The sequence below is a fragment of the Bidens hawaiensis genome, unplaced genomic scaffold (assembly GCF_021521415.1).
Source record: "Bidens hawaiensis isolate Kalapana, Puna unplaced genomic scaffold, B.hawaiensis_p1.1 tig00001032_1, whole genome shotgun sequence".
NCBI lineage: Eukaryota > Viridiplantae > Streptophyta > Magnoliopsida > Asterales > Asteraceae > Bidens > Bidens hawaiensis.
The window spans coordinates 2,373,228-2,397,040 of record NW_027491060.1 but is presented as its reverse complement, the minus strand read 5'-3'; the positions used below and the strand labels follow the sequence as shown (position 1 = coordinate 2,397,040).

At 36.7% G+C, this 23,813-nt stretch overlaps 2 protein-coding genes across 2 annotated transcripts; both read left to right on the top strand.

The window, feature by feature from the left end:
• The first annotated feature begins 7,171 nt into the window (after positions 1–7,171).
• LOC143555032 (potassium transporter 1-like) lies at positions 7,172–17,529 on the top strand. The gene is made up of 8 exons (XM_077044673.1): positions 7,172–7,346; positions 8,675–8,918; positions 9,476–9,721; positions 10,000–10,050; positions 10,133–10,446; positions 10,768–10,880; positions 10,958–11,217; positions 16,399–17,529. The coding sequence occupies exons 1-8, from the start codon at positions 7,293–7,295 to the stop codon at positions 17,418–17,420; spliced, it is 2,304 nt and encodes a 767-aa protein (XP_076900788.1). The 5' UTR covers positions 7,172–7,292; the 3' UTR covers positions 17,421–17,529.
• Positions 17,530–18,906: 1,377 nt separating this feature from the next.
• On the top strand, positions 18,907–22,711 carry LOC143555042 (pyruvate decarboxylase 2-like). The gene is made up of 6 exons (XM_077044678.1): positions 18,907–19,482; positions 20,026–20,189; positions 20,283–20,933; positions 21,035–21,152; positions 22,015–22,203; positions 22,446–22,711. The coding sequence occupies exons 1-6, from the start codon at positions 19,054–19,056 to the stop codon at positions 22,614–22,616; spliced, it is 1,722 nt and encodes a 573-aa protein (XP_076900793.1). The 5' UTR covers positions 18,907–19,053; the 3' UTR covers positions 22,617–22,711.
• Positions 22,712–23,813: the final 1,102 nt, after the last annotated feature.

The following is a 23,813-nucleotide window of genomic DNA, read 5'->3' as shown; positions in this document are numbered from 1 at the left end:
TGTTGGCTGAAATGCTGGCTGAACTTGTTCTGAAAGTCCGCCCAGTCATATATGTGGTGGATCGGTAAACGATCGAACCATGCCCTGGCCGCTCCGACCAGAGTCATCTGGAACATGTAGCACCACGTGGGTTCCGTCCAGTTGCTGACGGTAGCCCCCGCAATGAACCTGTTCAAATGGTCGTCTGGGTCGGATAGACCATCGTAAGTGCCAATGTTGGACATTTGTTTGGCACTTCTCGGGGCGATTGCTTCCGCAATGTCCCTTGCGAACTTTGACTTCCCTGCATTTGTAGCAGTTGGTCTAAAGGTTTTGGAAAAGTCACGCGGGTTTCTTTCCACGATTGGTTTAAAGGCTTCCCCAAAATTCCTTTTTGGTTGGACGTCCGTTTCCTTACGCTTCCCTTTCGCCTTATGGCGAGGGTTCGCGTCGGTGTCGGATTCCAACTCGTCGTCTGAGTACTCGCAGTCACTGCTCATATTGAGGTGTTGGCGAGTACTGGCGAATTCGTCAGCCTGTTGAACTGAACGCAAGCGTTCGTCCAATTCGGCTTGGAATTCTCTTTGCCGTGCTTCGGCCCACGCCTTCACTTGATCTAGTGTTTGGCGAGGAACCTTCGTTCGTTTTTCCAGTTGGGTATCGGAGAACCCCAATGGAATATTTACTCCACTTGCCCCGGCTTGGGTAGTCGGGGTAGTGTTCGTAAGGATTGTATAACCGCCGGTGTTCCCCCCAGTTGCTGGGGTTGTTACCGGGGTTTCTTGGTCGGTTACTGGCCTTTGAACCGGAGTAACGTTAACCATTTCTTCAGAAATTGTGAAAAAACTAAAGTAGTTCTAGCTTTTATACACGGATGGCGCCAATGAAGAAACACTAAGTGACCCGGTACAGATTATAGATAATCTGGGGGTTAAGTAATGTTTCCCACGGATGAGGTCTAGCTGAGAAGGCTGTTCTTCAGGAGACCTGCAAAACAAACACCGTAAGCTCGTCACTGAGAAGGGGGGAGTTCCTCCTTGTGACCACCCTCCGGCGTGAGAATCAGACTAGGTTGCTCTGAATATAAGTGTATATTAAGAGATTGCTAGATAACTGGATAGCAGATGATCTTACCATTCCAAGATATTGGAGTATTTATAGCCGAAGGTAGGTTTCCAAGAAGGTACAGCCGGCTGAATAGTATTCCTGTTCAACCAACAGTGGACTATGCACAGGCCATACTGGTTGGTGGGTAGGTTACGGCCAACAGTAACAAAGTCGGCTGCACTATTCCACCAACTGTAGATTATGCACGTCCCACTTACTGTGGATTGTACGCAGGCCATGCTGGTTGGTGAATAGGTTACGGCCAACAGTAACACTATTCCACCAACTGTAGGCCGCGCATGCTCCTCAGTAAGGGTTGGTGAGTAGGCAGCGGCTAATAGTGACAAACAGTACTAGAGGGTGCTCCTCCTCGCCCTGTTGTCGATGAGCTGTCACCCTGTGATTGGCTCATGGGCTGTTCTGGTCAGATCGTCTGTCCTATCCATACCTTGGTAGGTATGGTACAAAAGATCTTTCAGAATCAGACTGGCTCATTTAGGCGGGATTGTTCCCGCCTTGCTCATTCCTTCATGTGACTACTGAAGTAGCTAGTGTCTTGTGCGTGTAGCCCTGCTGTCTGCGGGTAGCCTTCCCTGATGGCTTGTATCCGCAACTGCGGGAACAGGCGGGGTACTTCACCATTGGGAGGCTTTCCCTGCGTGTTCAGCTTGTGTACTGCGCGTAAGATCCTATGAGCATGGTGGGTCCTGCGGGAGCAGATGGCCTTTGCGCAGACGTCCCTGTTCAAGGTGAGTCTTGCGGGACCAACTGGTCTCTGCAGCAGCATATATTATATAATTTCATTTCATTAGATGTTGAAACAACACCAAACATATGATAAATGATCTATTGGATTTTCCTTTTGCCATGTGACCCACCCCATGTATCATATCTATCTATATCTACCATAAATTCTCTCTTGTTTTTTTGTATGTACTATTTTTCTTTTCAATAAAACTATAAAATTAGGTTTCAAGTTTATTTAAAGGTATTAAAACGTTTTTAAAATGGCAAATTCTTTACAAATCACGTTTTATTATACATGTGAATTAGAGCATGTTAAGGATTGCGTTTGAAAACAACTTATTGCTTTTTTCAAAAGACAAAAAGTTAAAAAAGTGTTTTACAATCACAAAAATATTTCTTATTTATTTTTTTAAAATGGTAAAAAAACTGTTTTCTAAAAGCCTAAATCCTGGTTTTTAAAATGACTTTTGAAAAAGCCAACAGATCAATAAGCTATTTTGAAACTCACTCCCAAACATGCTATTAAATTAACTTTATAATGTAAAACAATAATAGAGTGGATGTAATTAGTAGTTATTTATTAATGTTTCGATCATATAATATATAGAGTTAATCACAGATGGTCCCTGTAGTATACATGAACATATGTTTTGGCCCCTAATGTTTTGGCCCCTAACCTTCAAGAGTTAAAATTTAATCCAGTAGTTTACATAAATAAATGTAACACCATCAGTCCCTAAATTGGATGGACCAATGCGTGTATTTGTGCATGTACATTCAAAGTGCCACAACCAAAAGGTTTATAGCATGAGAAATTTGAGGAGATGCATATAGAATGGTTGATAAACTGAGTGTCAATTATAATAACAATTATCGATCACGAAGTACCAAATCTAATGTAAACGGCTCAACCTTTCCGTTTAAGTAATTGCTTAACTAACTTTTTAAAGATTTGATTGATCACCCATGTATAACTTAATCAAAAGACAAGTACATTTATATCACAAATGACATAGTTTCCACCATAAAACTTTAATATTTTGCACTAGTCGGCCTTAAAAATCAAATGTAGCGCGACCAAACAACCAAGCAAATGATAACATGTCAGCCATAGACCAAAAATGACATAGTTTTTGGTGAAAGAAAGTGAAAATAACTTGTCCACCTTATTTAACCAATAAGAATTTATTTGTACAACTAAAGAGTTATACGAAATCCTTCCTCTTGGTTTCTAACGAAATGAGATCCACATAATTCTAGAGGGTGTTTGGGATTGTTTCTTAAAAGTGCTTATGGCTTTTTGGAGAGGCAAAATATTCAAAATGACACTCCAAAATGGAGTTTTTAGGTGCTTTTGGAGGTGCATTTTGGATATTTTGCCTCTCCAAAAAGCCATAAGCACTTTTAAGAAGCAATCCCAAACACCCCCTAGTGTATAAAAAGCCAAGTGCACGTGTGGAAGACCACAAAGTACATCATATAATGTATCATTAAATGTTGACGTTGAAACAACACCAAACATATGCTATGATCTACTTAATTGTTATTTGCTAATCGCTACATATCCTTTCTTATTGTTCTGTTTAACATCTGTTATTTTCTTTTTTAATAAAATGATCAAAAAATTAAATAAATGTTAATAGTGGGTTTATTATTTTATTTCCAAATTCTTTAGTACACATGTGCAATTTTTTTTACATTATTTATATGTTGGTGGTAAAGGCCCCCCTACAATAATTTATTAAAATTTGTATAATAAATATAATTGAAAACAAAATATTGTTTAGAAAAAGGACTGTTAGTAACGTATTCTAATAATATGTTGTTTAAACTTGAATTCGGCAATACTTTTATATTTTTAGCTAAATGGTACGTGAACCAAAAAAGAGCTGTTGGCTTTTAAATTTTAGGAATATCGTCCACAAATTGAAGAGAAAACTGAAGTACAGAAGTACCATATTATAATCAGAAACCTTCTACTTTTAGAAAATTCCAGTTCATGAATCACAAAATAAGCAATAAAAACCAAACAAAATAATTTAGTATTGAAAGATAGGAAAAAAGATGGTCCCTAAAATTTATTATTAATTTGAAAAAGAGATAAGAACTCTTAACCGACACACTTTAAATCATTTAAGACCCATCACACGATAGATAAATTAATCTTATAGTAGAGTTTGTTGCTGGTTTAATTAATTTGATTTGATAACACATAAATATTTTGGGGATACAAAATGTTCATTATTAAACTTGAAAATGTTAAGACTATACGTTGTGGGTTAATTAGAGACGTTTAGTAAAAGCGACACGTCAACGCTAGGTAGACATAAAACCATTAATTGACGAACCCTTAAATAAAACACCTCCCATTGGGCCAGACCTGATATTAGGTCATACCCGACCTGATTACCAGAAACATGTACCTAAATCTTACCTATAAGCATTTTCTTCTAATTTAATTTTACTTTATTTTAAAGTTCATTGGGTAACAAAAATTCAAAATGTAACTTTTAACATATTTAAATACACGTAAGTATTTATACTCGTCCTATGCCATCCCTATCTATACGTTATTGCACCTTTAGTATCTATACATTATTGTGCCTTTATGGTGAAATTTGTTTTTGACCTTAACATCTTTACTTTTAAAGTTTTTTATGGTAATTTAATTTTACGGTTTTTACCATATTCATTACATATATTTTAATAAAGTATAATGATTATATAGGTCCCAATTTCATATTTCATTAACTTCACATATTGATTAGTTGGTATGATTGAAGTAGGCCGGTATCACATCTTGTGTTTAGTTCCATAATTGTCAATATGTAGGGATCTAAATGCACATGTAATTCTTTACCAAGTAATGTATTTTTCCTATTTAAGTGTTATTTTAATAAAATGTTAATGGCATATTTATATGCCTCTTCTTATCTTTTTTTTGGTTATATATCCTTACCGAGACAAAAAGCGAAGGCATTTCACGCAACGCATTTGGCGATGATCTGGTGCTTATGGAGGATGGCAAGGAACTCCTTGGTGTTTGAAAGAAAACCAATAAACCAATTATTTTTAACAATATGATTGACGAGATAAATGCGATAAGATTTTTGTGGGTGAAAAATCGGGTAAAAACTAACATGCATGAGAGAGGTTGAAAGATTTCAATTTCAATATGTAATTTCGCGCCCGGGGGGGGGGGGGGATATGCCTCAAGGGCGTAATGCTGTATGGTATTGAATTTATTCATACCGATGCTAGTAACTAGCTTGCTTGTAGCGTACACAATGCCTTTGTTAGCCGACAAAAAAAATATATATATTTTATATTCACCATAATCACATTAACATAAAGCTAAAATAATACGGAGTATAAATATTATCATAAGGATAACTAAACATAAATCAAAAGGATGATTTAAAGATATGCTATTATAAGAATAGTTAAACCATAAAAAGTTAAAAATAAAAGAATTCATCAGTTTTTCTTCTATACTATAACAACCTCATTACAAAACAATTATGCATTTTTATTGGCTTTTTGGTAATATCATATCTATACGTAATGCACATTTTAATCAATGTTAATTATATACATATAAAGATTCTTTAAAGAGATTATATAATACGGCTTATAGCAAGCTAAGTTTATGGTTTGTAGTGGCATCGAACCTATATTTCGATTCAGAATTATGAACCGGTAAAAAAAAATCTTAGCATTCTCACGTTGGCCGTTTAGCTCGAGTGTGACATTTTGCTGGTAAGTGGATTAAAACCTCAAAACACAACATACTACTTTGTTTATCTTAACACGATATTACTATTTTATTTGTAGAAAAGATTGCTTTGTCAAATAACCTATTTGAGCAACATAGAGACTTTCATACGTTGTCACTTTTCGTTTGAAAGTAATATACATATAAAAAGGGTGGCTAGAGAAAAAAAAACCTAAGAGTGTTTAATAACAATTATGTCAAATAGACTCTATTTTTCAATAAGAAATAAAGAACAATGAGTAAAATACGATCATGTGTCATTTTAATAATAAAAACTATATTTAATGAATAAGTAAATTAAGCTGTCAGTTGTCATAAGGGTCAAGTTATTATACAAATGTGACAAAAATGAGAAAGATAAGAAGAATTTGTAGCCACATAAAAAAACTTCCAATTTTTTTTAAAATATAAATAAAAAATTATAACTCACAATATAATAAAAATATGAAAAAGTAAAAACATAAAAATGTTTTCACCTTCTTTCTTGTTCTCACTAAAAAAACCAAAAAAAGAAAAAAACACAATGGTAAGTGAAAAAAAGTCGTGTCTATTTGTTTATCATTGTGTTTTGTGTTTATTTTCGTAATTGATTGTGCCTTTTTTTTCTTTATATTGTGTTATATTAGTCAACATTGTGTTATCTTTTGTTTAACATTGTGTTATATTTTGTGATCTATTATGTCTTTTTTATTATAATTGTGTATTTTGTTCATTTTCGTCATTGTGTCTTTGATGATCTCACCATTGTGTCTTTTCGTCAATTTTATTTTGAAAGGGATTGATGGCGGAAACATTTTAGTTTTTTTTATTATTTTCGTTTTTATTTATATTTTAAGTTATGATTTTTTTATTATTTCTTTTGAATTTATTTTTAAGATGCTCTTATGTGTGGTCAAAAATCCTTGTCACACTTCTCATTTTTGTCTCTCTTTATATTTTAAAATTTACCCTCTGTAATAATTATGCGAGTCCTCATTTATTTTCCGTTTTTCTTTATTCATTTCAAATAATTGTTTCAAGCTTCTATATCTTAATTCATAGATATCCATTACTATAATTTATTTTTCTTCTTATTTTTCTTCACCTAAGAAATAAATTTGTTTTCCACTTTTTTTTTTATAATTTATAAATCTTTGTTACCAACTATTTAATATTTACTTTGATAAATTCATTGTTAATCTCGTGCAATACAAATGTTTCTAGCCTAATTATATACAAATATCTTACTTATGAAATAGGATGAGGCCCGGTTCTCGATTTGACTTGTATCCAATGTTCACGAGTCCAAATCTAGTTCACATGGTAAACGTTAGAGTCTCTTTAAATGAGAGATAGTGTTTTATTAAAGTTTCTAGCGTATTTTTAACCTTTTCAAGAATCATCAATCTAAACGGTATTTAACTGATTTCATCAGTTAACAATATCAACATGAGTTCATGGAAACACATAACATAGTTTATATTGATTTTGTTCATCCAAGAAACTTGGGAGTCCGTGGTAGAGAAAACGAGTAGTAAAAAATATTTCTTAAAATGAGCAGAAAGCAAAGTAGAAGGTGTGACACATGATTGTTGACTACTTTCTTTCTTTCTTTCTTTTCTTCTAACTAATTCCTTTTTAACCTACACACATACACTCACTCTTTTCAACCTCTTTTTCTTTCTTCCTCACATTTTCATAACCAATGTTTCATCACAGACCCTCTTTTGAATCCCAAGAACATGGCCTTCATAACCAGGTTTCTTCTTCTTTCTTAATATTCTTATTTTCAAGATTTCAAGAAATCATGTGTTATGTGTAGCAGTGTTGATGTATGTTGAAATGGGTAGGTGTTATTATTGACTTTTACATAATGTACAGAAGCTAGAAGGCATTTCTTATATTTTTCCTGTAAAAAAAGATGATTTTCCATATTTATGTGACATTTTTTCTTGTAAATGTGTAAACAAGATTCAAGAATGGTTTCCAAATGAAGTAAATTGTGTGTTTATTTTGTTTATTTTTGGTGTTTTTGAGTGTGAATGGGAATAATTTTTTTATTAAGATTTGGTTATTACATCAATCTTCCTTTTGAAGTTTTATATTTTTCAGCTTTTTTTTCTAAAAGAAAGATGATTATTCTGACTTTCAAAAGCATGTATTTTGCATCAAAAGTTGAACCTACTTTCTACCAAATTCAGTGTGTGTGATTTGTGTCATGTTTATGTTTATCTTCACTTTTGTGATGCTTTCCTTCATGGGTAAGTGTTGTTTTGCACTTCTTTCTTGATATTAGTCATCAACATTCAACAATGGCGATTGGATCTTTTTTTACATTATTTAGGATGATTTTGAGTATGAACTGAGTTTATTTTACCCCTACTAAAAAGAGATGACGTACTTAGACTGTTATTACTTTTTATGTCTGCTTCCTTTGGTTCATGATTGGATTGGCGGGTTGACCCGTTTATGTTCGTGCCGTGTCGTTTATGTTAGTGTTTCAAGTCGATCCGTTTTATGTTCATTAATGAAAGAGTAATAACTAGTGATTTAGCAACAATTTAACTTCAAATTTAGCACTTTTCTTCTCTAAATGAATACTAACCTTTTTTTAAAAAGAAACACACTTAAACGGGCTAACATGTCAACCCGCTTATTAAATGAGCCGTGTTTGGGTTGATCCAACTTTAAACGGGTCGTATTCGCTTGGCTTGTTTAATACCCTAGTCGTGTCAGCTGGCCCAAAATCTTCTTTTTTGTGTCCTGTTTGGGTTGACCCATCTTTAAAGGGGTTAAGTTGACCCATTTTTAAAGGGGTTAAGTTCGGCACTTCGGTTGACCTGTTTAATGAGTGAGGCATGCCAGCCAGGCCAAAGCCTTTTTTCCCGTTTCGTGTTATGGGTTATGTTTGGTTTAAACATGTCATGTTCGGGCTGATCTGTTTAATAAACAGGTTGTGTCGAGCGAACCAAAACCTTTGTTAGAAATTGCGCCCCTAATTCATTAACTTTTGTCATAACAACTCTACTCTTCAAGTTTTTAGTTTCAAGTTGTGTAATAATCCCGGGCATTATTTGACTAAACCAGAAATTAAACAAGGCATCATGTTCAGCAGTTTTGAGTTTGGCTTATCAAAGTCTTGGAGTCGTTTACGGGGATCTAAGTACGTCCCCTTTGTACGTTTACAAGACCACATTTTCTGGGAAGCTTAGTCTTCATGAAGATGATGAAGAAATCTATGGTGTTCTTTCCTTCATCTTTTGGACTTTTACACTAATAGCACTTCTAAAATATGTGTTCATTGTGATGTCAGCCGATGACAATGGCGAAGGTATACCCCTCTTGTTATGTTCAAATGTGAATTATTATTGGTTGTTTGGATGTGCATTTTAAAAGTGATTATCATAGGTCGTAGGCGACTAGAGGTGTAAACGAGCCAAGCTGTTCGTGAGCTACTTAAATCGGCTTGCTAAAAGCTAGACTCGAGCTGAGCTTAAAGGAGCTCAAGCCTAAAAATAAGCTTGTTTAATAAACGAGCCTGAGCTTGAGCTGGTTCACAAGCCTAAACGGACCTATTAATATATATTTCTATTTTTTATTAAATATGTTAAATATATATTTATCTCATAACTATTATTATATATAAAATTATGATAACAATAACTAAATAATATATATTATGTTATATATAAAAGTATTTATAAAAAAATATGTTAATATATAAAAAGTAATTGATATTAATAAACAAGCCGAGCTCGATCCTGAAAAACCACTTACGAGACGAGATCGAGCCTAGTCCAGCTTGGGCTCGGCTTGGCAAGTTTTACACCCCTATTGCGACAGTGTTTATACGTGTTTGAAGTTGTAATAATCAGATATGTTTTAAAGGTGGCACTTTTGCATTGTATTCCTTATTATGCCGACACGCAAAACTTAGCATGCTTCCAAATCAACAAGAAACCGATGAGAAACTGTCTGCATACGGTGTCAAAAAGACTGCAGAAACATGGCAGAGTTTTGCATTGAAATCTTTCTTTGAAAAACACACCAAGTTTAGAAAAGGGCTGTTGATTTTTGTTCTTCTTGGAACCTGTATGACAATTGGTGATGGCGTTTTCACTCCTGCTATATCGGGTAATTATCTTATAATATTAAAGGCCCGTTTACCTATAACGGGTCAATTTGGGTGGTGTTTTGATATAAACGGGTCAAACAGGTTGTGCTTTATTCAATAAGTTAGATTACTGTTGCAGTAATCTTGTTTTTGTAATCATAGCTAGCATATTTATTACCTGTAAAAATTTTGATCCGTTTACTGATAACCAACCGGACCAATTTCTACCTTATATTAAGATTCTGTTTCTTTTTTCATTTAGAATTCTTTCTAAACATGTCATGATCTTTGCTTTCAGTTCTTTCAGCTGTTTCAGGAGTTAGAATTAAAGTTACGGGCCTTCACGAGAGTAAGTCAATTTAGTTAGATAATAAATTCTCTTTCTTTTTTGCAAAATTTTTATGCTTATTCGGTTACGTTTTCTTTCATAGATTATGTAGTGGCGATATCGTGTGTTATATTAGTTGTTCTTTTCTCGATTCAACATCACGGGACCCACCGAGTTGCTTTCTTGTTTGCTCCAATTGTGACAGCATGGCTGCTGTCGATTGCGGGCATTGGAATATATAACATTATTAAATGGAACCCGCGAGTATTTCACGCTCTTTCGCCTGTTTACATGGTGAAATTACTAAAAAGGACCGGTCGTGAAGGTTGGTTATCTTTAGGAGGAGTTGTCCTATCGATCACAGGCGTTGAGACCATGTTTGCTGATTTGGGCCATTTTTCAACATTATCCGTTAAGGTAACCGGTCCCAAACCTCAAATCCAAACAAACCCTCACACGCGATTATAAGGCTGTTCAGAAAACTCATAGCTTGGCTCGTTTAAATTAAAGCCTGAGTTTTACTATAAATAAATTATAACCCAACTTTTAATGCACAAAATTTGTAAATTTTGTAGTTTATTAATTATGCATTAAGTGTATATTAAATATATTTTTTTGTCTTTATATATATATATAACAATACCTGTGAAAAGCCGAGTTCGAGCTCAACATTTCAGTTTGTCTACATCCCTAGGCACGGATGAATGTTTAAAAGTATGAATTTTACATCATTTTCAGATAGCATTCACATTTCTCGTGTATCCATGCTTGATTCTTGCATATTTGGGCGAGGCCGCGTTTCTATCGAGGCATCACGAAGATCTTCAAAGAAGCTTTTACAAAGCCGTACCAGGCAAGAATTTGACATCCCCGTTACGTTAATGACTTTATCGGGTTCGTCTTCTGTTGACTTTTGTTGACTTTTTCTTGCAGAAGCTGTATTCTGGCCTGTGTTCATAGTGGCGACTTTTGCAGCGGTAGTAGGAAGTCAAGCTGCAATTTCCGCAACTTTTTCAATAATAAGTCAATGTTGCGTGTTAAACTGTTTTCCACACGTGAAAATTGTTCATACTTCAAGAAAGATATACGGGCAGGTTTATATACCCGAGGTGAATTGGATGTTGTTGGGCTTGTGTTTGGCTGTAACGATTGGATTAAGAGATACCAACATGATAGGACATGCATACGGTATTCATCTTTACTCATTGACTTTTAAGGTCAAACTTGGATATTCTAACTTTATGTTTTTTACATGAATTTTGACTTAAATTCATGGTCCAATCTGTTAACTTGAAGTGTTTTTGTGTCAAGATCATGGAACTTTGATGGAGGTACATAACTGTCAATAATAATTTAGTAACTCAAAGTTGACCGTTAGTATGTTTGACCTTAAAAGTCAAACTTAAATTCATTTATAACTAAGGAATAATGCTTTCTAATTTTCAGGTCAAACACAGTCTTTAAATTTGTATCTAAAATTTCAATTTTTTGATGTAATTCTACGTTAAGCGTTAATGTGTTTGACCTAAAAAGTCAAGGTTGCATTCATTTTGTACGAAAGAGTATTACTTTCTAGTTCCAGGTCAAACATCATCTTCTCAAGTGTATTGTAAAGGAAATTATTATGATATATTAGCTGTCATATTTAGTTGCCTGTTTAGTTTATCTGTTTCCTTTTTGTTCTCCTTGATCTTAGGATCTTATTTTGTATTTAACCTCTTGTTATGATATGAAAAACCAAGATTGAATACCAAATTCTATATGGTATCAGAGCGGGTTCTCAAGAACCACCGCTCGTAACCTAAGATGGCCGGAGATAAATCCAGCGGCAGTGGCAAGAATGAAGCCATCGACGCCAACTCACCCTATTATTTATCCCCTTCTGACTTACCCAAACAGATGCACGTCAATGAAACCTTAACCGACGGAAACTATAGTGACTGGGCGAAGGAGATGACAAACTTTCTGTTTGCAAAGAACAAGATGGGATTCGTGGACGGTACGATCCCTAAACCAGAAAAGGCGGCAGCCAACTACATGCTGTGGATGCGTTGTGACGCCATGATCATTGGATGGCTCACGACAGCGATGGATAAAGACATCAGGGGGAGTGTGAAGTATGCTAACGCCTCCTCTGAAATATGGAATGACTTGAAGGAAAGGTTCGGGAAGGAGAGTGCGCCTCGAGCCTATGAGTTAAAACAATCTCTCTCAATAACCCACCAAGATGATTCGTCCGTTTCGGCGTATTATACCAAGCTCCGTGGGATATGGGATGAGATACAATCTGTCTTTCCCATCCCGCGATGCACTTGTGGAAATTGCACTTGCAACATTGGGAAAAGACTCACTGAATTCAAGGACAAAGAACGATTGTATGAGTTTTTGATGGGTCTCGATAGGGATTTTTCAACAATAAGAACTCATGTTCTTTCCATCAAGCCCACTCCCACACTTGGAGAGGCCTATCGTCTAGCTTCTGAAGAGGAACAGCAGAAACAAATCACCATGATGAGAAAAACACAGGTGGAGCCGGCTGCGTTTAGAACTCAAGGACAACGGGAAGGTTCTTCCAGCTTTCAACGAAGCAAACAAGTTGATCATTGTTCTCACTGCGGGAGAGATGGTCATAAACGGGAAGGCTGTTTCAAATTGATAGGCTATCCCGAATGGTGGTCCAGTAAAGGTAAGATGGACAAAGGGAAGCCGAAGGCTGCACACGTTGAGACCGAATCCAGTCTAGCGGGCCTAACAGAAGCACAATACCAAACTCTCATGAAACATCTTGGTGGCAGTGGGCAGCATACAGAAGGTGAACCTACTCGTAAAGCAAACATGGCTGGTAAGCGTAATGAACCTGATTATTGGATCTGGGATTCGGGTTCGACCGAACATATTGTACATAAACAGGAGTCTCTTGAAAATGGCACTCGAGCCATACGAGAGGCGCCTGTTATGATACCGAATGGCGACAGTATACCGGTAGAAGCTAAAGGGAACTGCACCCTAATTGGTGGAATTAAAATCAAAGATGTTTTACACATTCCTAACTTCAATTGCAATTTGCTTTCTGTTAGTAGACTATCAAAGGAATTACAATGTATTGTAAGTTTTTTTCCGGATTTTTACGTGATGCAGGACTTACACTCGAGGAAGTTGATTGGCACGGGTAAATGCGTTGAAGGTCTATATCGGATGGGGATGGTGGCTCAAGAAAGGAAGGCTATGGCAACGAAGGTTGATGCAAAAACTTGGCATTCAAGACTGGGCCATGCATCTGAATCCAAGTTATCGCATATTTCTTTTTTAAGAGAATTTTCTTTCAATTTTAAGAACAATGTTTGTGATTCGTGTACTAAAGCAAAACACACACGGTCTCCTTTTCCTAAGAGTTTTATTAAAACTACCGAATGTTTTGAGTTGATTCATTGTGACATTTGGGGTAAATATCGTAAACCATCCACAACCCATGCAAGTTTTTTCTTAACTATTGTGGATGATTTTAGTAGGGCTCTTTGGATTTTTTTAATCAGGCACAAGAGCGAAGCTAGTGATTGTTTGATAAACTTTCACCAAATGGTTAAAACCCAGTTTTCAAAAACCATCAAACGGATAAGAAGTGACAATGGAGGTGAGTTCACTTCCAACCGCATGAAAGAATTTTATGCGCGTGAGGGTATTTTGTCAGAAACTACTTGTCCTCATACACCCCAACAAAACGGAGTGGTTGAACGAAAACATCGACATCTCCTCGAAACGGCTCGGGCTCTCATGTTCAACGGGGGCATTCCAAAGAGATTTTGGGGAGAATGCATAGAGGCGGCTGTCTACATCATTAATCGCCTTCCGTCTAAGGTTATTAACAACCAAACCCCTTATGAGATCATTTTCGGACAAAAACCCGACTATGAACACATGCGGACTTTAGGGTGTTTAGCCTATTATAGCAGCATAGAGACAGGAGGTGACAAATTCGAATTCAAGGGAAGACCGGGAGTGTTTATGGGTTACCCACAGGGAACGAAAGGTGTCAAAATTTTTGATCTTGAGCACGGAAAAATGATAGTCTCACGTGATGTCAAGTTTGTTGAGAATAATTTTCCATTTGCTTATCTCAAATCCAAGGATCCAACTTCTGATATTTTTGAGCTCCCCATGTGGCATGAAGATGTTTATGCCAAGCATATGGAAGACGACAATGGTGAAGAAAATGCCATGTCCGATTTCTATCAGGAAACCGAACCCATTGAGACTACTGAACCGATTGAAGAGACACAAATCGAGGATAACATTGCCATTGAAGAATTTCATGTTGACCCTCTGGCTCCACGGGACACAAGGATCAAGGTGCCTCCATCCCGACTACAAGATTACAACGTGTCACTACCACCATCCATAGACCACGCCAAACCCGTGCACAATCGAACTTCTTCTACGGTACATCCTCTTTCCAATTATGTTTCTTATAACAAATTTTCGGAATCTCACAAAGCTTTTTTAGCGGCCATTACTGTTTCAAATGAGCCAAAATCCTTCAAAGAAGCTATGCAGGATAAAGATTGGCGTGATGCCATGCAGCAAGAGATTAAAGCTCTTGAACAAAACGAAACATGGACGTTAGAACAATTGCCAGAAGGGAAACACGCCATCGATTCGAAGTGGGTTTACAAAATAAAATACAAACCCAATGGCGAGATCGAGAGATATAAGGCCCGTCTAGTGGCAAGAGGATTTACTCAGATAGAGGGAATTGATTACCATGACACTTTTGCCCCAGTTGCAAAACTGGTTACTATTCGAACTCTGATCACGGTTGCTGTCAAGAAAGGATGGTCACTACACCAATTGGACGTAAATAACGCTTTTCTTCATGGTGATTTAAAGGAAGAAGTATACATGAAGATACCGCAAGGTTTTTCCAATCCAGAAGAATCTAGAGTTTGTCGTCTCAGAAAGTCCCTATACGGATTGAAGCAAGCCTCGCGTACTTGGTATCAAAAGTTCACAGTCTCGCTTCTAAATATTGGTTATAAACAATCTCATGCTGATCATTCCCTTTTTACCTATCAAAATGAAAGCAAGTTTGTGGCAATTTTAATTTATGTTGATGATGTCGTTATTACTGGTAATGACGAAGATATGATTCAAAGAACCAAAGCTCATTTGGATACGAATTTCAGCATTAGGGATCTTGGCCCATTGAAGTATTTCTTGGGTATTGAGGTTGCTCGGACTGAAGATGGGATTGTTCTAAGTCAGCATAAATATGCCATGGATATACTAATTGATTGTGGGCAGCTTGGATGTCGACCCAGTGGTTTTCCCATGGAGCAAAATCTAAAGCTTGATAAATGTCTTGAAAGTCACAAGGTCGATGCCTCTCTTTATAGGCGTCTTATCGGGAGACTGTTATATCTTCAGGCCACGCGTCCTGACATTGCCTATGCGGTCAATGTACTAAGCCAATTTGTCTCCGATCCCAGAGATAACCACATGAATGCAGCTCTTCGCGTGCTTCGTTACATAAAATCTAGTCTTGGTCAAGGTATATTTATACCAAAGGATGGTGGAATCCAACTTGTCGGTTATTGTGATGCCGATTGGTTGGGTTGTCCTTTCACCAGACGCTCGCGGACGGGTTATTTGCTGCTTTTGGGTGGTGCTCCGGTATCCTGGAAAACAAAGAAACAGTCAGTAGTTTCCCGTTCCTCGGCGGAAGCTGAATACCGTGCTATGGCTACTACAGTTAGTGAAATTCTTTGGATTCGTTCGCTACTTAAGGATCTTACAGTTGACATACATGATGCTACACCTCTTCATTGTGATAATCTAGCTGCCAAACATATTGCAAACAATCCAGTTTTTCACGAGCGCACCAAACACGTGGAAATGGACTGTTTTTTTGTCCGAGAACGTGTTGAATCCTGTGAGATCTTGCCCCTTCACGTGTCCAGCAAACAACAGATTGCAGATCTTTTTACCAAGCCCTTGGGAACTCAGCCTTTATGTGATCTTCTTGGCAAGCTAGGTGTTCGAGATCTCCACACTCCAGCTTGAGGGGGAGTAAAGGAAATTATTATGATATATTAGCTGTCATATTTAGTTGCCTGTTTAGTTTATCTGTTTCCTTTTTGTTCTCCTTGATCTTAGGATCTTATTTTGTATTTAACCTCTTGTTATGATATGAAAAACCAAGATTGAATACCAAATTCTATATATTGAAACAAGTTTTTCATCACAGACGATAATTTATTTAGTAATTCAAGATTTCAAGTTTACAGGTTGGTCAAACTGGTTTGACCTGAAAAGTAAAATTCACATTCATGTGGAACAAAAGAACTAATATTTTCTAATCTTAATGATGTGTAGGGCTGGCAGTGACAATAGTGATGTTTGTAACAACTTGTTTAATGACACTCGTGATGATAATCGTGTGGAAGCAACGAGTTGTAACCGCTGCAGCTTTTCTTGTACTTTTCGGGTCGATTGAACTCGTTTATCTCTCGTCCTCCTTCTTTAAAGTCCCGAAAGGCGGTTGGATCTCACTTCTCCTCTCATTAACATTCATGTCGGTTATGTTCATATGGAATTACGGGAAGTTAAAAAAACACGAGTTTGACTTGGAAAACAAAGTCTCAATGACCCGAATCCTCTCACTTGGCCCAAGCCTCGGGATGGTTCGGGTCCCGGGAATCGGGCTCGTTTACACAAATCTAGCAACGGGCATCCCGGCTATATTCGGTCACTTCATAACCAACTTACCGGCTTTCCATCAAGTTCTGGTGTTCGTGTGCGTGAAATCGGTTCAAGTCCCGCATGTTCGGGCCGAGGACTGGATGTTATTGGGTCGGGTCGGCCCACGGGAATACTACATGTTTAGATGCATTGTTCGGTACGGGTACAAAGACGTCCCGCACGAGAATTACAATTTTGAGAATCGATTAGTCTCGGCGCTCGTTGACTTTATTGAAACCGAAGGAAAAGTCAAAGATGAATTTGGAGATACTGATACCGATCCTGATACCGGGAGCGATAATAATAATATTAAGAATGTTAACGAGAATGTTTCGGAACGTGTGTTTACGCTTCCTGATCATGAGGAAAAGATGGTTCGGTCGTTGAAGGAGATCGAGGAGTCGGTTTCCGGGTGTTTAGAAAGGCACCCGGGTCTTAAAGATGAAACGGTTCAAATACTTAAAGCTCGGGAATCTGGGATCGCGTATATAATCGGGCATTCTTACGCGAAGGCCAAGAAATCGTCTACGTTTTTAACGAAGGTTGCTATCGATGTGGTGTACTCGTTTTTGAGCAGGAATTGCAGGGGAACGGATGTTGTTTTGAACGTCCCTCATACGTCGTTGCTAGAAGTCGGTATGATTTATTATGTTTGATGGTACGTATACGGTAAATGGAATATGTTAAAAGACTTTTGAGCGAGAGTGAGTGCTCATGTTTAGTGTAAATGCTAAGTTAAATAGAAGAAAGGTAATGTGTACATGACCCTAACTATATTTGCTATAGGTTAAAGATCTTAAAGCTGTTAAGTATTATTGTTTTATATTATTTTCAGTGTTCATAATCTGTTTGCCGTTTGAGAAACTTGGTTTAACGGTTAGGTTCACTGATTTGAACTTAAATCAGTTGGTTTCTATGTATTCGCCTAATGAAATGTATGGCTATACGACTATGTATTTTGTTTAACACTCAGATTATATGTTGTAAGCTAACTAAAATGTGCTAGTTAAATCGTCACGTTACTGTCACGTAAGCACTGGTTTAAGTAACTCACATTTTAATAAGCGTGTTGTGGTATAACTAAAAGTTTATAAATAAAAGAAAAAAATAAATGTGTGGTTATATTAATTGGTGAAAAGAAGTGGACCACACCCGCCTTTAAGGCTGAAAGTGTGCTAGGACTAGGAGATACCAAAATGCGGAAATCTATTATGCCGTTAAGCAATTTATAATTGTCGGTAAACCATTTTTGAAAATGGATTTTATTAAGCGTTAAAACTCAATTTGTGTATGAAAGATATGTAACAAACACATGTAGAAATGTCTCGTTCAACAATTTCTTGTTTATGGATTTCATTATTTGTGAAAGACATGTATATGTCTCCAATTTTATGAAAGTTGTTCAACAACTTCTCGTTTATTAATTTTATTTTTGTGAAAAACATGCATATGTCTCCAATTTTATGAAAGTTGTTCAACAACTTCTCGTTTATTAATTTCATTTTATGTGTAAGACATGTGCATATGTCTCCGAATTTATGAAAGACATGAAGTCTTTATTTATTTTCTTAGGTTTACTAAGTTTCCAATTAGAAATCATTTAGTTTCGATAAAGATTAATCGAGTTTTGTTTTGAGAAATCAATTTTTTATAAAAATGCTTAAGAAGATATTATAATAAATAATTTTGAAGTAATTTAACAGTGATAAAATATTGGTGAAAAGTAGTGGACCACACCCGCCTTTAAGGCTGAAAGTGTGCTAGGACTAGGAGGATGATGTAGATAGGGGCTAACCTTTTGATGATGGTGGTTCTTTGCTTTAAAATGCGTGTGAGGTGGTAGAGGCGCTAGCCCACGACACATTGTCTCATAACTTGTCGTTTAACATTTCTGTAAATTTAACACAACTTGACGAATAGTTACCGGTTTTGTTGTTTTTTGAAATCATATGTAGTGGTAGGAGTGTAAATATCTAACACGATATAAAAAGTTGATATAAATCAGAAATACCATTTTATTTTTTATACTAGGAGGGTGAAATTAAAAATTATGAAAAAAAAAACTAGAAGCATGCCACGTGTGCATTTTCGTATATATAGAAATAACTTTTAGAGCAAACAAATCGCATTAAATTGCTCTAAATTACATGCAAAGAAAAGCCTTTTAGAAACTACAACCTTACACTCACCCTACAAATTCGAATCTCACTCAAACTCACCACCATTATATTATCCACCACTCTTGTCTCTCAATCACTAGACTCACCTCAACTCACCACCACCCGAAACATGGAAGCCACAGACCTCGGCCACACGGAGGCCACCATGGGCCGCCACCTCGCCCGTCGCCTCGTGGAAATCGGTGTTACCGACATCTTCACGGTCCCAGGTGACTTCAACCTCACCCTCCTCGACCACCTCATTGCCGAGCCAAGGCTCAAAAACGTCGGGTGTTGTAACGAGCTCAATGCGGGCTATGCTGCCGATGGCTATGCCCGCACCCGCGGTGTTGGTGCATGTGCGGTTACGTTTACTGTTGGCGGGTTGAGTGTGCTTAATGCTATTGCTGGTGCTAATAGTGAGAACCTGCCTGTTATTTGTATCGTTGGTGGACCGAATTCGAATGATTTTGGGACTAATAGGATCCTTCATCATACCATTGGGATACCTGATTTTAGCCAGGAGTTGAGGTGTTTTCAGACCGTTACTTGTTACCAGGTAAAACGCTTGGGTTGATCGGGTTGGGTTATTATTTAAACGTGTCCAGGCCAAATGGACATCATTTCTATTCGTTAAAATTTACTTTTTACGGTAACTTTTGACCCATTTGGGGAAGGTTATCGTACAAATGAAATTAACGTGCTAAACATGAGAATCAAGTAGAGTAATTACATAATTACAATATGATGTAATTACATAATTACTCTACTTGTATATATAATTACTCTACTTGATTCTCACGTTTAGCACATTAATTTCATTTGTATTTGATCCAACCCAGGTATATATTTATATAATAATAATTATTGTGTTTAAAACAATAAAAAATAACTAGGTAACATATATTATAATAAATGGGCCAAGGTCGAGCTTGAAAAACTACTAAAGGGTTGAGCTTAAGCTCAAGAACTAGCGCTCGAAACAAGCTGCGCTCGATCCTAGTCATGCGTGGACTCGGCTCTGCTCATTTACACAAGCAACTCAGTCAAACTTGATCCATGAGCCTGTGTCTGCAATACTGAGATTGTGTATCTGGTGCAGGCGGTTGTTAGTCATTTGGAAGACGCTCACGAACAAATTGATAGGGCGATTTCAACCGCGCTTAAAGAAAGCAAACCCGTTTACATCAGTGTGAGTTGCAATTTGCCCGGGATTCCTCATCCTACTTTTAGCAGGGACCCGATCCCATTTAAACTCGTTAATCGGTAATCAACACTTATATGATAAACTTCACTTGTAATTATGTACTTCACATGTTCACATATATCTGATGCATTCATAATTCTTGTTTCTTGAAGTGTAAGTAACCCCTCTGAGTTAGAAGCAGCAGTGGAGGCTGCAGCTGCCTTCTTAGACAAGGCGGTAAAGCCGGTAGCAGTTGGCGGCCCAAAACTCCGTGTAGCAAAGGCAACCGAAGCGTTTGTAGAATTTGCAGACGCGAGTGGTTATGCATTGTCAGTAATGCCCGCGGGTAAAGGAATGGTTCCCGAGACTCATGAGCATTTTATCGGGACCTACTGGGGCGCGGTCGGGACTTCATTTTGTTCTGAAATTGTCGAGTCAGCTGACGCATATATATTTGTGGGCCCCATATTCAACGACTACAGTTCGGTCGGGTACTCATTGTTGCTCAAGAAGGAAAAAGCCATTGTTGTGCAGCCCGATCGGGTTGTTATTGCTAACGGGCCCTCTTTCGGGTGCGTTTTAATGAAGGATTTTCTAGAAGCACTTGCAAAAGTAATAACTAAAAACACTACTGCATATGAGAACTATGAGCGGATCTTTGTACCCGATGGTGAACCGACTCCACCCGAGCCTGAAGAGCCGTTGCGGGTTAACATTTTGTTCCAGCATATACAGAAAATGTTGACCAGTGACACTGCGGTTCTTGCTGAAACAGGAGACTCGTGGTTTAACTGCCAGAAGTTGAAGCTACCTGAAGGATGTGGGTACGATGACTAATCGAATACTGTTTTTTCAAAATGTTTTAACATAATTTAGTATAATCCATGCATATAAAGAAGGAGAAAAGTGTGTGTTATTCTTCCAGGTATGAATTCCAAATGCAGTATGGGTCAATCGGGTGGTCAGTTGGTGCGCTTCTTGGCTTCGCTCAGTCTATACCCGACAAACGGGTCATTGCTTGCATTGGTGATGGCAGTTTTCAGGTATAAATATCATACAGTGTAGCCGAAGTCAATATGAGTTAAGGGTGTGCCGTGTGCATGGGTCGGTTTTGGGCTCAAACTGAAGCAAAAACCAAAACTTCTGTTTTTGGGCTAACGAAAACCATTCAGTTTTGGTTTTTATTGGCGTTTGGTTCTCACAAGGGGTTTGGTTCAGTTAGATTTTTTTAATTTTGCCATTCGGGCTTTAAAACTTTTGGGCCTAAATCAATTGTTCCGAAGTAATGAATTTGTGCATCAAACTTTGAGCTAAAACTCTTTGTAAATTAGGTGTAAAAAATTGTTAAAAAAATAAATTTATTGACTATTACACATTTGAACCTAAAAGTTTTTGGTTGCATCATTCATAAACTTCTTATACATTACTTAAACTGTTTTAGAAAGAATTATAATTCATAAATTCATTAACTAAAGACGGTATTTTTAGTTATACAAGTGCAGTTTGATTATGACAGTCCATTTGGTTTTACAGGTTCGGTTCAGTTTTTTCGGGTTCAGTTACTTCAGTACATGCAAAACCGTAACCGAAACAAAAATTAGGTTTTAATAAAACATAAAACCAAATTGTTGATTTTGTGTTAAGATCAGTCAGGCCGGTTCGCTATGTTGATAGTTTTGGTAACATTCACACCTTATATAAGCAGATTGTACGATGGATCGGGACATCGGGTTTATATGAACTATTTTTGGTTAAAGAGTTTAAATCTTATTGCATTAAGCATATTTAAAAAAAAAGATTAAAACTAGTTTCAGGGTTTTATAATTTAAAAAACTACACTATAGACGAAACTATTGTTCAAACAACCTTATTTGAGATGTTTAACCAACCTCTATGCACTTGCAGGTAACAGCACAAGATGTGACAACTATGATACGTCAAGAGCAAAAGAGCATAATATTCCTGATTAACAACGGTGGCTACACCATAGAAGTCGAGATCCATGATGGGCCTTATAACGTGATCAAGAACTGGAACTACACAGGGGTCGTGGAAGCCTTCAATAACGAAGATGGCAAGCTTTGGACAGCAAAGGTAATACGAACCAAGCCCGAGCTCATTTAACTTATAAGAGCTTGAGCTTGAGTTTGGCTTCTTTATTATTAATTATTTTAACATACTTCTTTTTAATACATATATATAATAAAATATTATATTTATATAAACGAACTTATTTTAAAGTCGGGTTTGTGTAAGCTCGACTCGATTTAAGCTTTTTGGCTCGTTTACATCCGTAAAAGGCCCTCAACCATGAACTAATAGATGATAATGAACAGGTAAAAACTGAGGAGGAGTTAATTGAAGCGATAGCAACAGCAACAGGAGAGAAAGAGGATCATTTGTGCTTCATAGAAGTGTTTGTTCATAAAGATGATACCAGCAAAGAGCTTCTAGAATGGGGTTCAAGAGTCTGCTCAGCTAATAGTCGCCCACCGAACCCTCAGTAATTAATTAATTAATAATTTGGATTTAATTTTGATTCATTTCATGAATTCCTTCGTTTAGATGTTAAAACTCTTGAGTAATTTTTGTTTTGGTTTATGGAAATTGGAGCACAAATGTCATTATTATTAAGGTTCTTAACAGAATTCAGTCATGTTTAACACAAATAATTAATAATGAAGGATCTAACAATACTCGAATGTAATTTATAAAAGTTTTATTGTTTCTACGCTTCCTCTTCAATCTCCTCACGCGTTTCTTCTTCCACTGTAAAGTGAATAATAAATATCAAATTAACGATGAGTTTGGTATCATACCGATAATGATTTGATTTTTTTTAAAACTTGGTATTAGTATTGAAATTGCTCGGTTTGGTAGTAGGCGAAAATTCGTTAAAACAATTATTTTGATATTGAAATTGTGTTCAACTGTTTGATTTACTCGTGACGCCCGCACCTCATTTGGGAATACCTCAACAATTAAGGAAATTCGTGAAATGGAAGCGTGTTCTAGTGATCTTGGGTTACTATGAGATGAGTCCATGGCAACAAGTGACTTGTATCAGTAAGCGATACGAATAGTTGGCCCCTGTGCAGCCAAGGGCATCGAACGCGTATCTATGGAAGATCAACGGCAACTTAAAATTTCCAGGGGTTCAAAATAAAGAAAAAAAATTTGGAGTCCTTTTCAAGTATTTTTGATTCTTGCTTTCGTTTTCTATTTGATATGGAAACTACTAACAAGACACCGAAGAAATGAACTTATAGAACACCTAATAATCTTATAGACTAGGTTATCACTTATTTGTTCGGGCGAAATAAGTTGGTTATTAGAAATTTAGAACTCAAACCAAGGCTGGTTAAGGGAACTTGACCTGAAATGGGTGGAGTGCTGGCCAAAGGTAACACCATATTGTACGTGATAACATATTATGGAACCGAATTAAACATTTGAATATGTATGCGTTTAATTGTCGAGGATTTTATTCTCAAAGATAGAAGGAAAGTTTCAACATTTAATCCACACACTAATAATTCAGTCAAATTGACATTCGTGATGTTATATGTTTGTTGATAAATCAGCTTATGTGTCACTGCATAAACTTAAGATATTTTCACTTTCTTGTTAACTTAAATTTATACAATGACCAGTAAAATCCTATGTTTTTTCTACAATATAAAATTCTTTTTTTTAAAAGGTGG

Coding starts and splice junctions, on each gene's coding strand:
- LOC143555032 (XM_077044673.1), top strand. CDS start 7,293: ATGTTTCATCACAGACCCTCTTTTGAATCCCAAGAACATGGCCTTCAT. Junction 9,722..9,999: donor TTTCACTCCTGCTATATCGG/GTAATTATCTTA, acceptor CTTTGCTTTCAG/TTCTTTCAGCTGTTTCAGGA. Junction 10,447..10,767: donor TTTCAACATTATCCGTTAAG/GTAACCGGTCCC, acceptor CATCATTTTCAG/ATAGCATTCACATTTCTCGT.
- LOC143555042 (XM_077044678.1), top strand. CDS start 19,054: ATGGAAGCCACAGACCTCGGCCACACGGAGGCCACCATGGGCCGCCAC. Junction 20,190..20,282: donor CCATTTAAACTCGTTAATCG/GTAATCAACACT, acceptor TGTTTCTTGAAG/TGTAAGTAACCCCTCTGAGT. Junction 20,934..21,034: donor AAGCTACCTGAAGGATGTGG/GTACGATGACTA, acceptor TTATTCTTCCAG/GTATGAATTCCAAATGCAGT.